The following is a 16,127-nucleotide window of genomic DNA, read 5'->3' as shown; positions in this document are numbered from 1 at the left end:
GAATCATATCAATAATCATTTGTTGAAGTTATTTCGAATGTACGACTTGTAATCACTTATTTTAAATTGTTAAGTACAACATATATAATTTTAACTTGAAAAATTAAACAATTTATCTACCGTCAAATTTCTTCTTATAATACATATGGAAACCATCTTAGTTAACATAATTGTTTCCGCAATTATCGCATCCTGTTGTCCAAAAGAGTTTAACAATTGATATTGTTTCCCTGAATCACCGGTTTCAAGTTTCAAACTTTGAGAAAACAAATTGATATCGTTTCCCCAAATCACGTGACCTTTCCAACATAATGTCCAAACCAAAAGGGCATAGAAGAAGTGAAGTTTTAATTCATTCATTAATTAATAGTTACCATTCGAATTACAGGGGATTTCCATGATTCCTTTTAACTTAACCACTCATTCATTAATTAATCAATAATCAAATTCAAATGTTGAGAATCAACACAAATTATTTGACCTAGGAATTATACATGCAAATGATGCATGTTTTTGTGATTTTGCAGATGGATGTGAGAATTGAAATCATAATTCACATTGAAAACGTTAAAGTGACGAAGTAATAAATGTGAGGTACGATTGAACCGCACAAAATTTATGTTGAAGTTACGACAAACTTTGTCTGGTCAGCAGTATGGGCATCACTAATGAAAGCAACCACTTCCAATTCCCTAATCTTTGAATCACATTTATTGAATGAAAAGGGATGGACCACCATATTCCAACCACACTTCTCTTTTCATTTTGGAAAGATAAGAATAGGCTATCCATTATTTGGATATCAAAAGTTGTTATTTTTTCAGTTTTGTAAAATATTATATTTATATAACCAGTTGAATAAAATAATTAAATTCATAAACAGTAAAATTTAAATTTATTTTTTTTATTATTAAATCAAAATTTCATTAACACTAATTCAATTTTAGAACATTCAGCTCCTCTCTATTTTTCAAATAATAACATTTATATAATTATAAAATATTTAAAATGTTGCATTTATTAGTATAAGATTCTCTTTCCCTTTTGTAATTAGCATGGACCTCTAAAAATGGTAAGTAATTTTTGAACAAAAAGAAAGTTCATTACTTTATTTTTAGATTTTTTTTTTTTTTTAAATCAAGCAACTACAAATCTTGAAATTCAAAATCAGTCTGGTCCAAATCAAAGCAAAGCTTTCTGGTCCTCTGCCGACGGTTTCAGGCCATATATTAATCACAAAAGCCACGCGACTTCCTTTCTTAATCAACTCCATAAAAGTTCCTTAATCCGAAAACTCCAATATTAATCACATCAGCCACAGCCAACTTCATTAACAAGAAGGCAAATTCCACACCGCTCATTCCAATCCATTTTCGTTTTTCAATATTGGGCCCCTCCAAGTGGCACCATCAATTCAAATATTTCATCAAAATTCCACATTTCTGAAACAACCCCCCGTTCACACACCAGAGAGGGAATTCCCAAAGGTATATTACGAAAATAAATACAACTAAAATGGGTATAATAAATGAAAAAGATAACACTTGCCATAAAATCAAAACCCCACGTTAGCTATAAGCAGAATCTGAATTACTCTTTGGCTTTCGCTACTATTTGTGGTGTAATTTCTGAACCTACAGCTACTAAATATTACTACTACGTTTTATACAGCTAGGATTTCCTTTTCCAGTGAGTGAGCGGCAGCCATATAGGCAGGTGGAGAGAAAGGCAAAACAGAGAGAAGGCTAGAGGCGATTATTAGGGGACACCCCACACGATCTGTGAGGGGAAAAAGAAAAATTTTAGTAGTACCCACAAGGGGAGAAGGGAATCAATCATGCCATCAGGTGCTAAGAAGAGAAAAGCTGCCAAGAAAAAGAAGGAACAAGCAGCCAACACAATCAATTCATCAACTAACAACAGCCCATGTGGTACTTTGCTTTGCTTTTTCTTTAAATTTTTGTTTTGGGTTTTGTTTTTTGATTGATTTGGAAAAATGGGTTCTTTTTTTTTAAAAAAAATTTTATTGATAGGTTCTTTTATTTAATCTTCCTTCGTTATCCATCTGTCTGTGTCATTCGGTTCTTTGGTTACTGTGTTGGAGATTTATAGTTAAAGAAATCAGCTTGCTTGCTTTTAATGTTTAACAGCTAATATTATTTTTCTAGTTCATGCCCTTGATTAATTGATTTGGTTTCTTTTCATTGGGATTATCGTCCTTTAATCACTTACTGTGTACTTTTTGATTTTTTTTTTCTTTTAAAGATTTTCCAATATATTTGTTTTAGGGTCTTGTGGCGATTTTTATCGTGTCCTGTCTTTTACTTGATTTTGACTAGAATTCTTGTTATTGAAAAAACTTGTCTAACCAATTTCAAGTTATAGTGCGGTACTGTTTCGTATTTCTCTTGGTTTTAGTTTTAATGTTTTCATCGAAATTGATTGAAAATCATTTTACTTAATCAATTTAGAGTTCTGTCACTCAGTTTTTTATAGTGTTTATTTTGGCCGTTTCTAGAGGGGATTGGTAAATTTGTTGTTTGCATAGCGTTTGGTACTATTGTGATTTTATCAAATGGTGCTAGGAAATGATGATCCGAAAAGCCAAGATGAAAGGGACAGTGATAGTGGCGATGTTGGTTCCTCTACATCTCAGGATGACCACAATCACCAGCATCCATTCAGTCAGGAGGAAGAAGAAGGGAAAGGAGCACCATCACCTGTTCAATCGTATGTAACTGAGGAGAAGTCTGTGGAAGAAGCCACTAGAGATGCAGAAAGCATCGAGAAATCAGGATTGAATGATGTTGATGTTAAAATTGAAAAGGAGTGGGAACCTAAGGAGGATCTTGAGAGTACACATGTTCCTATTCAGCATGTTGAGCATGATAAGAGCTCTAGCAGCAGCAGTAGTTCGGGTGATGAATCTCAAGCGCTTCAGAAGAAGTCAAAGGAAGAAGCCTGTAATCTTGGTTCTGAAGTGGTCTTACTTAATAATGAGGATAAGTCGGCTACTATTATGTCTGAAGAAGTTCAGAAGGTTGTTGAAAATGAAACACTTGGGGATGTTGATAGAAATTATGCAGAGGAGACTGTTGCTGTTGGCAATTTGGTAAAAACTGTGTTATCTGTGCCAGAGGAAGTTGATTATGCTACAGAAATTCCTGCAAACAAATCAGTAGCTGATGTAGTTGAGTCAAGGTTGAAGGATAGTGAAGAGAAATCATTGCCCTCATCAAATGGGATTTCTAGGGTTGCATTGGCAGGAAATGAAGGAAAATTTTTCCCAGCCTCGGGTATTCCTACTGCTGAAATTAGTAATGTTGCTGAAATAAACCAAGAATCTAGGCCCCATGATTATTCTATTCAGCAAAATCCAGAGGAAGTCAATTATGCTACAGAAATTTCTGCAAACAAATCAGTAGCTGATGTTGTTGAATCAGGGTTGAAGGAAAGTGAAGAGATATTGTTGCCCTCATCAAATGGGATATATAGGGTTGAATTGGAAGGAAATGAAGGAAAAATTTACCCATCCTCAGATACTCTTGCTGCTGAAACTAGTAACATTGCAGAAACAAACCAAGAATCTTGGTCCCATGATTTTTCTAAAAAGCAGGTATATCTTGCCCCTATTATTTTCTATCAGTTGTGGGTTTGAATATTCCTTATTTAATTTGATTGAAAAGTGATTTCTTGTCATTTGCTGCATTGATTCACAGCCTCCTGTTGCTCCGACTCCACCAGTGGTGCAAAGAACCTCATTGTTAAGTTGCTGTGGATTGTTTGATGTTTTTACTGGGTCTGGTAGATAATTGCAGGTGCGGGTTATCCATCAAGTTAAAAAAAGCTATATTACACTTTCCTTTATTGTTTGCAGTATTGCATATTGATATATACTTAGTAGCTCATATCCTGTGTGCTTATGTGGGTGTATGTAGGGGTGTAAATGATATATTAGTACTCGCAAGCTATTCGGGTTCGATTCGAAAAAAACTCGAATTCAGTTCGATTCGAAAAAAAACTCGAATTCAGTTCGATTATTGTCGAGTCGAGCTCGAGCTCAAGTAGCTCGACTTATCGATCGAGCCGAATTCGAGTATTCTTATATCTGACTCGAGTAGTTCGCGAGCCTAATCGAGCTTTTATATTTAAATATATTTTTATTTTTTTTAATTAATAAAATATTTCGAATCCGAGTTCGAGTTCGAGCATGAATAATCGAACTCTTGTCGAGTATACGAATCGAGCTTATTTTTACATATTAATCGAGCTTAATCGAGCGAGCTCGAGTAGCTCGAATTCGATCACGAATCGAGCTCGAGCTTGAAAAATAAAACTCGATCGAGCTCGAGCCGAGTATCGAGCCCCGAGATGTGAGTTGAGCTCGAGCTCGAGCTTCTCACTACTCGGCTCGGCTCGGCTCGTTTACAGCCCTAGGTGTATGAGAATGCCAGGGCTATGAAACTGCAACTTGAAATCTGGAACATATTGCTTGTCATTTTATTGTTTGTCAGTTATCTGGTATTCTGTTGCCATCTGCAATGGCCTTGCTTTTTCTTTTTTTCCTTATGGCTCGATTGCTTAAACTAATCACCAATGGTTCCTGGTTGATCCTGATATGCTGGATGAACGATGAGAATGATGAAAGACCTATTGGGGGCCTGAAAAATTGCAACTGGGAGCACCACATTTTATAATATTATTTTGGCTATGTCTTTAATTTTCTTGGTAGTTGATTTTGTTTTGTTTTTTCACCTGCCCCAATTTCCAAGGTTGAAACATGATATTTCCGAATTGAAAGTTCCAAATTCTAAACATTGCAATGTCCTTTTGGGGATAGTCTTCCAATTTCATGTGTCTGATTATTTATTGGTATTTTTTTTTCAGATCTTTATTTAGTGGGCAATTGTGTAGAAATCAGTCATCTGTGAAAAATATCCTGATCAATCTTATACTAACATCAATATATGTCACTCCAAAAAATCAATATACGGTGACCCCCCCCCCCCCCCTTACATAATTAACCATAAAATTGCTTCACAGTTGATATGTTTATGGTTTCTTTTTAATGCAGAACCATCTACTCTGGGGATTTGGAAGACATGGCAGTTCGACAAAGTCACTAAGGATTTGGTTTCTTGATGTCTATTCTATTTCAAGTTCTCAATGTTTTTTCCTAAAGAATAATGGACAACAGAGCTAGCTAGAAAAACAGTTATAAGTTTTGTGGTGGTGATAGTGCTGATGCTGATAGTAGCTAGTCGTTCGGAGCCACAAATACATTCTTTTATTGGCACTTTTGCGGTGTAGTTTCTTATCTAGTTTTGTCTTGTATCTAGTTCTTGTTTTGGTTTGAGTGGAGTAGTTTCCTTAAAATATACAAGGTTTATGAGAGTAATTTCAACATGGTTGCTATTGTTGGTGTTTATTATCATGAATTTTGATAATCTCTGTTCGTTTGAGCAAATTTATGGTTTTGTTTTTCTTAGGTAAGACCATAAGAGAGTCTAATGCTACTCTGTGGTCATGGATTATTCATGATTGAAGATTTTCTCCTTGAACTTTTCATTGGTGGTCCAATACGTAAGCATGGTAGATCTTTATTTATATTTAAGAAACAGCTTTCTGCTGCTTCAAGGACAGAATTGTTCTTATGTATGCTACCATTGGTTAAGCTATGCAGCAGGAATAGAAAGAAGAATATTGGAACAAATTTCGTTGATTTTTTTTAGATGGTTCAATGCACAGGTGATATGGTCGTAAATGTTTTGGCAAATTGTTTTGTGTTTTATTTTACATCGGTGAAGTAGATAACTTTTCTGGCTTTTTTGGGTCAACATGAAACGTTAAAGAAGCTTTTGGATGGATGAAACCTGGTCATTGCACCAGAAATTTCAAACTAAACTGTTTATTACAGGTTCATAAACAAATCCAATAGTATCACACCACAACCAGATGCAGCCGTTTTCCGGCCTGTCTGTACATCTCAAGAATCAAAGGAATACAAAGAGAAAATTTCTTGGTGGTAAAAGATATAAAATGAACTCACGTCAAGTAGCATTAACCAATTAACCATTATTTTCAAGCTAATCATTTATGCACCGCCGTGAATTGCTGCTATGTAGAAAAGTTGTGTCACTGTAAGTATGATCGAAAATGCCTCCATTGTTCTCTGCAAAAGAAGAGATTTCTTATGTTAACCAACAGATTTATATATAATAATTGCAATTTCGTTGAAGGAATAAGCCGACACCAACTAGTTGAAGAGCTAGTTGAATTGAGTATTGGATGAACGCTGAATTTCATTCTTACCAGACGAGCATTCCTGATTTCAAGCTCAATTTCTTTGCAGGCAAATCTGTGAAAGAAAATTTTCTAGTTAGTTTAGAAACAAAGCATTTTAAAGGGCTTGGCATCTTTCAACTTTAGATTGTATATCCAAGCTAGTGCTTCAAGATGCCAGAGTTAAGAGGCTGACCCCATGGCAAGTACAGTAAGGGTCCAAGCAATGCCTGCAATCGAAGCTGCTGATGGCAAGCTACTGGCATTCCATGAACGGATATGGTTGAGACCTGCAATTGCTGATGCTACACCAACAACTCCTGCTAGCATAGCAAATGTCACGAAGAATCCGGTGGCAGCATTTCCCATGGGGAAGTTAATGGGTGAGAAATGCGCTGGAAGCTCGAAGCCAGGTCCTGCAGGTTTCACATAGAGAAACCAGCTTAACTCTAACGAGAACATTATATTATAATTATTTTACTTAGGATTAAGGGGGGATTACTCCTTCACTAATTGTTTGACAGAGAGGCAAAGACGGGATGGTGACTTACCAATGATAAAACCATGATCAATTGCTTTATTCACGGACCATCCACCAATGCCCAAAATAATGACATATATGCAGAAATTGAGGAACAAAAGCAGTGCAGCAACAGGTTTCATCTGATCGTTGGCCATTGCCTCCTACTACCTATAATTTTAAGATGAAAAGCTGTAGAAAAAAGAAAGAGGATGACGAGTTTTCAGGACTCTAAAAGGTGTAATACAGGAAAGATTATCACAGGTACATGTGATTTCTGACTATTGGAGGCTAATATATAGGACATCAAATGAAGGGTTTGGTTCTTTACTTGCAAAGGCTGCAGTTTCCAAAGGGTTCTATTGGGTTGTAAAGAGCATGCTTCATGTTCAAGGCAAGCCGTCAAAAAAACAGATTCTTGCTTGTTCCTCTTTTTCAGCTATTCTTTTGAAAATGGTGCATTCTTGAAATAGGCTTTCAGAAGTTGTTCCTCGGAGGAAAAGTCACATTCTGACATTCTTTGCCGCTTGATGGGGGGCTGATTGGATGTTTGTCAGGAGCCATTTCAGCCCATTGTGTCATCTGCCACATGGAAAGTAAGTGTCTATACCTAGAGCCTAGACCCAAAAATTTTGGGCCAAAAGCTTTCTCTTTAAGATTAAATGTCTAGGGTATACAGGGAAGTACGTCAGATTTTTTTCTTAAATGTGGGTTGAAGTGGGAGTCGGGTTCATCTCATAGGTATATATAAAAAATAAATTTTTATTATTTATATTATATTAATAAAATTATTATTTAATATTTTAATTTAAAATATTAACTTAACAAAAATATTATATTTATGTAATTAAAATAAAATTAACATTAAAAATATTGTTTCTTAAATATTATATTAAATTAAAATAATTAAATTAATTTCGAAATGAATGCATTGTAATTTATTGAATACACAAATTTGATCTAATCAAATATTAAAAAACTAATATTTTGATATTTTGATGTGAGTTAGAATCAAATTGAACAAAAACTCATCCAACTAATTATCATCTCTAATCGTATATGTGATTTTTTAAATCCCTATTCTATCCTGATCTCACTAACTACAACACTTACCTTAGCTGCGGAGGGGATTACAACTCCAACTCGGACAATCCTCCAAATGCCGAACACCCTCAGGCCGCTAACCCAAATGCTAATGGGCACCGTACACAAGATTTCATTTCTTTAAATATGGGGGTGATAATTTTTTTTTTCCACAACTATCTCTGCATAGTTAATTTTTTGTATTTGATACTTTTAGAATTTGATTTTTAATATTAAAATTAAAATTTTAATATTTTATTAACAGATTATATATTTATTCACATAAATTATTTTACTAAGCACAAAAAAGTTTTAAAAAGAAAAAAAAATCAGAAAAAACCAACGTTAACAAAAAATTTTAACGAATAAAATAACATGGAACCGCATGTACGATGCGTTTCATTGACTATCAAGGCAACATCGATTGCCGTTTGTATCTCTTTGGAAGTAGCTTTGTTCTTCCTTTTTATTATCTGTTATGAACAGAAGCAATGTCGAAATCTCGGGCGCGTTTTTTCAAAAAACCAAATATTCAAAGACCCTTTTTGCTATATCATTCTTCCTTCCCTTTTCTTCGACAAATGTTAAAAGATTCTCGCAATCTTTCACTACAATTTCTAGTAACCCAAAATCACGCACCCCCAGTTATAAGTTTTTACTCTCCAATCACCTGAAGAACCAAAGATTAGAGGAAGCTCGGGAGGTTTTAAACAAAATCCCATTCCCTGGGGTGCATTTATACACCGTGATGGTTGATGGGTATGCGCAAAATTATCGGCTTGATGATGCTATGGAACTGTTCGAGAAAATGCCGGTTAGAGATACCGTTTCTTGGAATTCAATGATTAAAGGGTGTTTGCATTGTGGGGATTTAGTTATGGCTAAGAAGCTTTTCGATGAAATGCCGGGGCGGAATGTTGTTTCTTGGACGACAATGGTAAATGGGTACTTGCAGTTTGGGAAAGTCGAGGTGGCTGAAAGGTTGTTTTTTGAGATGCCTGTGAGGGATGTCGCAGCTTGGAATTCGATGATTTATGGGTATTTGAAGTTAGGGAGGGTTGAGGAGGCGGCGAGTTTGTTTAGGAAGATGCCTTCTAGGAATGTGATTTCATGGACTTCAATGATTGGTGGGCTGGATTATAATGGAAGGAGTGATGAAGCTTTGGTTTTTTTCAAGAAGATGATAGGTTCTGGTGTTGAGCTGAGTTCAAACACGTTTTCTTGTGTGTTGATGGCTTGTGCAAATGTGATGGCTTTGCATTTGGGTGTTCAAACTCATGGTCAAATTGTTAAGTTGGGTTTCCGTTTTGATGACTTTATATGCGCTTCGCTTTTAACATTTTACGCAAACTGCAAGGAAATGGAAAATGCTTGCAAGGTTTTCAATGAGAAATTGCATGGAAATGTGGTAATATGGACAGCTCTTTTAACTGGGTATGGCCTGAATCATAGGCATGAATCTGCATTGATGGTTTTTGAAGACATGATAAGAATGGGTGTCCTCCCAAATCAATCTTCTTTCACTAGTGCTTTGAATTCATGCAGTGGATTAGAGGCTCTAGACAGGGGTAAAGAGATCCATGCTGTAGCTGTCAAGCTAGGTCTGGAAGCTGATGTATTTGTTGGTAATTCCCTAATTGTTATGTATACTGTATGTGGGAATATTAATGATGCTATAGCTGCATTTAATAATATTGGTGAAAAGAATGTTGTATCGTGGAACTCAATAATTGTTGGATGTGCGCAGCATGGTAATGGCATGTGGACTCTGACACTCTTTAGCCGAATGATACGTGCTGAAGTAGATCCAGATGAGATAACATTCACTGGGTTGCTCTCTGCTTTCAGCCATTCTGGAATGTTGCAAAAGGGAAGATGCTTTTTTGAGTATATTAGTCGATATAAATCCTCTTCAATGAAGCTTCAGCACTATGTTTGCATGGTTGATATCTTAGGTAGATCTGGGAAATTGGAAGAAGCAGAGGAGCTAATTAAAAATATGCAGGTGAAAGCAAATTCGACAGTGTGGCTAGCTTTGCTTAGTGCTTGTAGGATGCATTCTAATTTAGAAGTAGCTGAAAGAGCTGCAAAATTCATTCTTGATCTAGAATCACATTGCAGTGCTCCTTATGTTTTATTGTCTAATTTATATGCTTCTGCCGGTAAATGGGGTGATGTCTCGAGAATGAGAGTACAGATGAAACAGAGAGGAATTGTGAAAAAACCAGGTTGCAGTTGGGTTACTTTGAGGGGATTGCGACATGAGTTTGTTTCTGGAGATAGGTCTCACCCTCTCAGTGAAAAAATATATCAAAAGCTGAATTGGTTGGGAGGAAAACTGAAGGAGTTTGGCTATGTTCCGGATGAGAGGTTTGCCCTACATGATGTCGAGAATGAGCAGAAGCAAGAGATGTTGTCTTATCATAGCGAGAGGCTTGCCATTGCTTTTGGGTTGGTGACCACTGCAGAGGGCAGAGCAATAACAGTGATGAAAAATCTTCGTGTATGTGGCGATTGCCATAGTGCCATTAAGCTCATAGCAAAGATTGTAGGGCGTGAGATCATTGTAAGAGATTCTACACGCTTTCATCACTTCCGAAATGGCATGTGCTCTTGTGGGGATTATTGGTAGCAAAGATTCAGGGTTTTCTTGAGACCTTTGATCACATGGAAAAGATGCTAATAGCAGTGGTTTGCTTGTAAGTGTCAAAGTATATCAATTAACGGATAACTGAAGCTAAAGATTTTATTAGTTTTAGATAATCAATATTATATTTGTTTTTCATATATTGGAAACAATGAAAGAAAAATAAGAAAAATTTTAAGCCAATCAAAATTTGCCAAGTATTAAAGTTGACCCCGAAATCTCCTCGTTTCCCTTGCATTAGGGCGCGAAAATATTTTCCCTCTTCTCTCCCAACGGAAATCTCTCCCTTTCTTGTAACCATCAGTCGCGTTAAGGCTTTCGTTAGCTTCTTTAAATTGAAGCTATTTTCTTTCTATTCAGTCTAAGAATCAGTAAAATCAATCCAAAAATCCATCTCTGAAGAGAAAAAACTCGAATTGATTTCCTTTTTTTTCCTTCTTTGGGTGATCTATTCTGTCAATCTAATGGGAAGCTCTGTTATCAACGTCCCATCGTCGTCGTCGTCATCATCATCATCATCACCATCAGCGCGCATCCATCAGACGCCGGAGAACGAAGGCGAGGATCGCGATGGTCTAGAGGTCGAAACCGAAATTTCAGATCTGAATCGATCATGCCAGGGCCTAGGGCACGAGGTATCTCGATTAATCCTTGACAATGTAGAAAAAAACAAGAAATTCATGTCTTTAAAACGTAGGATTGAAGAATTTAACCAAGGTGAAAATCAATTAAATCTTGAAATTGAACAACTTGAACGGAAAGTTCTAATGTTAATGACTGAAAAAGGGTTAAAAGATGATAATTTGGAGAAATTTGCGGAAGAGAAAGAAATTGAAGGATGTGAGATTTTGAAAGAAATGAAATTGGAACAAAAATTTTCGAATTTAATGCTTGAAAGAGGGGAAAGTAATAATAAATTTAAGGATTTGGGGATTGGAATTGAAGAAACCAAGAAATGCGAAAAAGGTTATGTTTTTAATGAGTTAGGAACTGATCTTGCTACGCAGGAAGTGAATCTAAGTCAATTAGTTTCTGATAAGAAAGAACTTGCGGAGAAGTTTGAAAAGATGGGGAATGTGGTTGATGAGGTTGTGAATGTGAGTGATGATGATGATGAGGAGGAGGGGGAGAAAGAGATTGGGGAGATTGGAGCTCGTGAATTGTGTAAAGAAATCGAGCTCTTGGAGGCAATGTTGGAGAGGGGAAGTTTTGGTCTGCTTGATATGCAGATGATGATGGAAGAAGTTGAGGCCTTGAAGGGGCCAGAGAAGATGATGAATGAGATGGAGGTGAAGATGGGAAAGTTGGAGTCTGGGTTGTGGGAGCTTAAGAGTGCTATTTTGGAGTTGAAGGGCAAGAAGAGCAAGGAATTGATGGATTGGGTTAAAAAAGAGGAAGAGAAGAAATTGGAGTGTGATGGACAGGAAGAGGTGAATGCAAGGAAGCCCAATTGGGGTTCAATTATTGCCTCAATTGGAGCTGTTGTTGTAGCTGTTGCCGCTGTAGTTTTCATGGGACGCACCAGGATGGTGATTAAAGCGAAGAAGGGGAACAAGCGCGAAACTGGTTAGAGTCTCTCTCTTAATATGAATCTGTGCTATTTATCATGATAAGCTTCCTTTGTACTGATTAGAGAGCTAAGCGTGCATTATGCTGATTAATGTAGGAGTGAATTAGGTTGTAAATCTAAGTTACCTTTTTGTAAATAGTTTTAGCTTTAGTCATTTCATCTTTATGGTTTATGAATCCCTGTATTTGAGAAAATAGTGATGAAGGCAATGTTTTTGCAATTACGTTTATCGATTAGTAGGTATTAAAATTTGTTTCAGGATCATTGTTATTTGTTATCATGCATTTAAGAGCATAAAAATCTTTGATTTCAATAATTTCCTCACAATTATGAAAGTGAATTTTATTGCTTTCTTGAGAAAAACTTGCACAAAAAAACCCAAATAAACTATAACAAATTTGACGTCAAATACTTTTACCAAAGTCAATAGAAAATTATTGGCAAAGTGGCTCATAACTATTCTATGACATACTTGTAGCTATGTGGAATTACTTATTGACAATTAGGTACAGCAGGGACATAAATATTATCGAAATTTGTTTTCGATATTCCTGAATTAGCCACGGCCATTACATATTTGTGTTGATTATGTTCAAATCAAAAACGGATAGACACCATGAAAGATAAATTAAAATACTTTCAGCTCCCAGGACAAGGAACTCATATCAAGAATGTTCTACACCAATTAAACCCATATGATTAGTTAGCAGGTTTTGCTTAAATACAAGGGGATTTTAACTCGCTGTTAATTATGGTAGTCTTATTTACCTTGTCTTAATACTTCTACGTTAGTAATGTCAACTTTTATTTATTTTTGTTTGCAATTTTGATATTGAAATTTTTTTAGTTACAATCATAATTAAATAAATATTACATTAATATAATCTATTATATAATAATTAAATTAAAATTATTAAATAATAAATTAACAAATTAAAATATAATTAAATAATCAAGCACACTTTGTGAAATATTGAAGACTTAAAAAGATTTTAAAGCTCCCTCTCACCACTTAACCAATACCTTATTCTTTTAAAAATACAATGCAACTTTTTAATTGGTAATTATAACTCCAAAACCGAATTTGTATCGTCTGTTATGAAATTAGCGTTGGATTGTTCAGTAGGGTCGCATGATGGAAGGAGCAGTACGGTTGATGCTGCGACCGCGCTCAAAAAGATTTAATAAAAAAGTTATATAAAAAATGTCGGAAGAAAGTCAGATGAGTAAACCAAGATCAAATAAGGCAAGATTTCATTGCTCTTTTCCTTAACTAGACAATTTGTTCCTAGGAAATGAAAGATCCTTGAAACACACTAGAACAAAGTAGAATCAAGGGAGTTGAAGGCAATGTAATGCAATCCAAATAGTCCACTACCACTTTCTATGTAATCCACCTGCTAGAACTGTAGCCATCAGTGTTCAATAGGAAAGGCAATGATAAATTAATTGAACAATTTCCTCAATCATGCATCTAAAATAAATTCGGAATTCATAAACATTTTCTAGCTTACTTACCACCCTCATAGACCGAATAACAAGAATGCAATTGTACAAACTAACAGCCCTAAGGGATACTATTCGAGCACATTGCAAGCTCACTATATACTTGGAAAATATTTTTAAAAATAGAGAATATCTTTAGACATAATAGCCATTGTAATGTTAATTCACTAAATAGAACAAAAATCACGGTTGAGAATGTGATTGCCATCTAAAACAACAAAATTATCCAAAATTTATAACAATGCTAAACAAACAAAGATCATTACTTAACCAGTACAAGCGTCTGTTCATTCATCCTCCTGGCTGCGCAACCTGGCAAGCTTGTTAGTAACGACAACATCCAGCTGTGCAGCTCGTTCCACAATCTCTTTTCTCTTCTTTGTGGAGACATCATGGGCAATCTCCGCACAGTATGTCCTGTGAAGCAACACAAAACAAATTAAGAACACAAACATAAATTCCATAAATAGGCAATGATTAATCACTCATTTTGGGAAGTTAACAGTACCTGTTGTGCATCATCAACAGTTCAAGCTCTCCGACATTGTGCACAACAAATTTCTTAAAGCCATTTGGAAGATAGTGACGAGTCTTCTTGTCTGAACCATAGCCAATATTGGGCATCAAAGTGCATCCCTTGAACTTTCTTCTTACGCGAGAATCAATACCCTTTGGCCTACGCCAGTTTGTCTGTCACAAGTAAAATAGCAAACATGACAAGTCAGACAAGTTTCATAATTCAAAATTAACACAAACTGACAAGAACGGAAAAGCCAACTAAAGGGTTAAAAGAAGACATAAAAGCAGATCAATGTGACCAGGTATTTAGTAACAGAAAGCTTGCAGAGAAAAAAGCTAACTGTGTCGCAAGACCTGTTCAAAATTTTGTATCTGCCCTTAAAACGAAATGCCCAGCTACAAAAACATAAAAACTGGACATCAGATACCACGGGCAAGAATCTTACAAAGAAATATCTCCCAAGAGGCAAAATACAAAATGAAATTAAAACTTAAAATATATTTAACAAGTGTCTAATATTTTTGGATAAAGAACTGCGATCTCAGCCGAAAGATGGTGATTATTTATAAAATCATCATAGATAGATCAGGTCTGATGATTCATTTCCATCACAGATTGCAGCAAATGACAGAAAAAACAATACAAAAACAATTAAATCAATTAAAAACTGACCTCAATTTTGAAAAAAAAAAATGCAAATGGGATCAGATGGTAGTGCATGTTGGTATTCATCATTCAAATGCAGAAATAATGGATAAATATCATCACACCTCCTTGCATATTAAATAGAACCAACACTTAAAAGAAAAAGAAACATAAAACTACAATAAAGGAATTGGTTATTTCGTAAAAATGGATCAGATATAAAGTCGATTGCATCACCATCTTCTATCAAGTAATGAAAGTAAGACTGGGTGTCAAACAACAATTATCATATCCATTCCTTTTTTATGCAAAATAAAATATTAAAGATAATCAGGACAAATATATGAAGAGAAAAAAACAAGACCCTTCGTTATAAATGGATCAGATAGTCGATCGCTACTGAAACAGCATATTGAAACTCAGACTGGGTGTCAAGATCTATCTTCATATCCACATTCAATCAAATTCAGTTGAACCCAAAAAAAAAATTTTTTTTTAAGTTTTTTTAACAAATTTCTATAAGAAAATAAAGGTAGCTAGAATGAAATAAATAGGTGGAATCAGATAAAAATGTCAATCACCAACTTTGCATATGAAGACATTAAATTTATGCAAAGTAAGACTGGGGCGACAATAATTATCATCATTTTCCCTTTTTTTCCAAAAAAAAAAATCCAAATAAGAGGCTGAAAAAGAAAAAAAATCACAACTTGAATGGAAATAAAAAAATTCAATAAACCTTGACGGAGATTTTGCGGTCACTTTGGGGTCTCTTGAACTTCTTGACCCTCTTCTTTACGATCTTCTTACTTAGAAGCGGCACCGCCATTTCTTGTTTTCCTTCTTCTTACCTCCTTTACCATTATCAAAGACACAAAGAAAAAACACGTTATTCAAGTTAATGAAATAGCATTGATACAAGAGATCTGAAGAACTAAAAAAACGGAGAGATGTTTACTGGGAAATTAGGGTTTTCGGTTGGCCGCCCCGGATTTTGCTGCAATGGAGTTGCGGCAGATTATATAGAGGTATGGAGATTGAAGGCATTTTAGTTTTTTAGGTTTCATTCATTTTTAGGGCTGGTTGGAGAGATTAGTCTAAATCAACGGTGGACAGTAGTCGTCTCTTTTGCTCATTTTTTAATATTTTTAAATTTTTAATGGTGGATTTTGGTCTGTGGGCCATTCGTTTAATTCTATAATTGGGCCTTTGGCTTACCTTTTTCCATCGTTGGCCTCCGTTGGCGTTGACCCAATTTTTTCTTTTTTTCATTTTTTGGATACATTTATGGACTCAACTAATAAAATTATCAGTGAAAATGAAAGCTCTCTTACGAGCAAAAAGCAATACCTAA

The 16,127-nt window shown here is 35.3% G+C and overlaps 5 protein-coding genes and 4 non-coding genes across 11 annotated transcripts; 3 read left to right on the top strand and 6 right to left on the bottom strand.

The window, feature by feature from the left end:
* The first annotated feature begins 1,530 nt into the window (after positions 1-1,530).
* LOC111274914 (uncharacterized) lies at positions 1,531-5,447 on the top strand. 2 transcript variants are annotated; one of them, XR_016334131.1, is made up of 4 exons: positions 1,531-1,931; positions 2,586-3,616; positions 3,720-3,928; positions 4,438-5,447. XR_016334131.1 is itself a non-coding variant. In XM_022859934.2 (4 exons), the coding sequence occupies exons 1-3, from the start codon at positions 1,838-1,840 to the stop codon at positions 3,810-3,812; spliced, it is 1,218 nt and encodes a 405-aa protein (XP_022715669.2). In that variant the 5' UTR covers positions 1,535-1,837; the 3' UTR covers positions 3,813-3,818; positions 5,075-5,447. The 2 variants fall into 2 exon arrangements, 1 of the variants encoding a protein (XP_022715669.2); XM_022859934.2 differs by having other exon boundaries at positions 1,535-1,931; positions 3,720-3,818; positions 5,075-5,447.
* A 445-nt stretch (positions 5,448-5,892) lies between these two features.
* On the bottom strand, positions 5,893-7,326 carry LOC111274915 (membrane protein PM19L-like). Its single transcript, XM_022859936.2, has 4 exons — positions 6,834-7,326; positions 6,479-6,698; positions 6,313-6,358; positions 5,893-6,172 (listed from the first exon to the last, which is right to left on the bottom strand). The coding sequence occupies exons 1-4, from the start codon at positions 6,958-6,960 to the stop codon at positions 6,095-6,097; spliced, it is 471 nt and encodes a 156-aa protein (XP_022715671.2). The 5' UTR covers positions 6,961-7,326; the 3' UTR covers positions 5,893-6,094.
* Positions 7,327-8,180: 854 nt separating this feature from the next.
* On the top strand, positions 8,181-10,648 carry LOC111274912 (Pentatricopeptide repeat (PPR) superfamily protein). Its single transcript, XM_022859932.2, has one exon. The coding sequence runs from the start codon at positions 8,364-8,366 to the stop codon at positions 10,515-10,517; it is 2,154 nt and encodes a 717-aa protein (XP_022715667.2). The 5' UTR covers positions 8,181-8,363; the 3' UTR covers positions 10,518-10,648.
* Positions 10,568-12,366, top strand: LOC111274913 (uncharacterized). 2 transcript variants are annotated; one of them, XM_022859933.2, is made up of 2 exons: positions 10,740-11,167; positions 11,540-12,366. In XM_022859933.2, exons 1-2 carry the CDS (start codon positions 10,997-10,999, stop codon positions 12,101-12,103), a joined length of 735 nt encoding a protein of 244 aa, XP_022715668.2. In that variant the 5' UTR covers positions 10,740-10,996; the 3' UTR covers positions 12,104-12,366. The 2 variants fall into 2 exon arrangements, with proteins under 2 accessions (XP_089611777.1, XP_022715668.2); XM_089755651.1 differs by having other exon boundaries at positions 10,568-12,366.
* A 1,342-nt stretch (positions 12,367-13,708) lies between these two features.
* On the bottom strand, positions 13,709-15,887 carry LOC111274911 (large ribosomal subunit protein eL32z-like). The gene is made up of 4 exons (XM_022859931.2): positions 15,732-15,887; positions 15,513-15,627; positions 14,117-14,298; positions 13,709-14,025 (listed from the first exon to the last, which is right to left on the bottom strand). Exons 2-4 carry the CDS (start codon positions 15,600-15,602, stop codon positions 13,896-13,898), a joined length of 402 nt encoding a protein of 133 aa, XP_022715666.1. The 5' UTR covers positions 15,603-15,627; positions 15,732-15,887; the 3' UTR covers positions 13,709-13,895.
* Positions 14,663-14,748, bottom strand: LOC149511306 (small nucleolar RNA Z196/R39/R59 family). Its single transcript, XR_016334463.1, has one exon. It is a non-coding gene; the product is annotated as a small nucleolar RNA Z196/R39/R59 family (small nucleolar RNA).
* On the bottom strand, positions 14,827-14,903 carry LOC149511305 (small nucleolar RNA Z195/SNORD33/SNORD32 family). The gene has a single exon (XR_016334462.1). It is a non-coding gene; the product is annotated as a small nucleolar RNA Z195/SNORD33/SNORD32 family (small nucleolar RNA).
* On the bottom strand, positions 14,983-15,067 carry LOC149511304 (small nucleolar RNA U31b). The gene has a single exon (XR_016334465.1). It is a non-coding gene; the product is annotated as a small nucleolar RNA U31b (small nucleolar RNA).
* Positions 15,331-15,424, bottom strand: LOC149511303 (small nucleolar RNA U31b). The gene has a single exon (XR_016334464.1). It is a non-coding gene; the product is annotated as a small nucleolar RNA U31b (small nucleolar RNA).
* Positions 15,888-16,127: the final 240 nt, after the last annotated feature.

The sequence above is a fragment of the Durio zibethinus genome, chromosome 26 (assembly GCF_047325235.1).
Source record: "Durio zibethinus cultivar Kanyao isolate XHJ-2024 chromosome 26, ASM4732523v1, whole genome shotgun sequence".
Taxonomy (NCBI): Eukaryota; Viridiplantae; Streptophyta; class Magnoliopsida; order Malvales; family Malvaceae; genus Durio; species Durio zibethinus.
The sequence above is the reverse complement of the archived record's forward strand: the minus strand, read 5'-3'. Positions and strand labels throughout refer to the sequence as shown.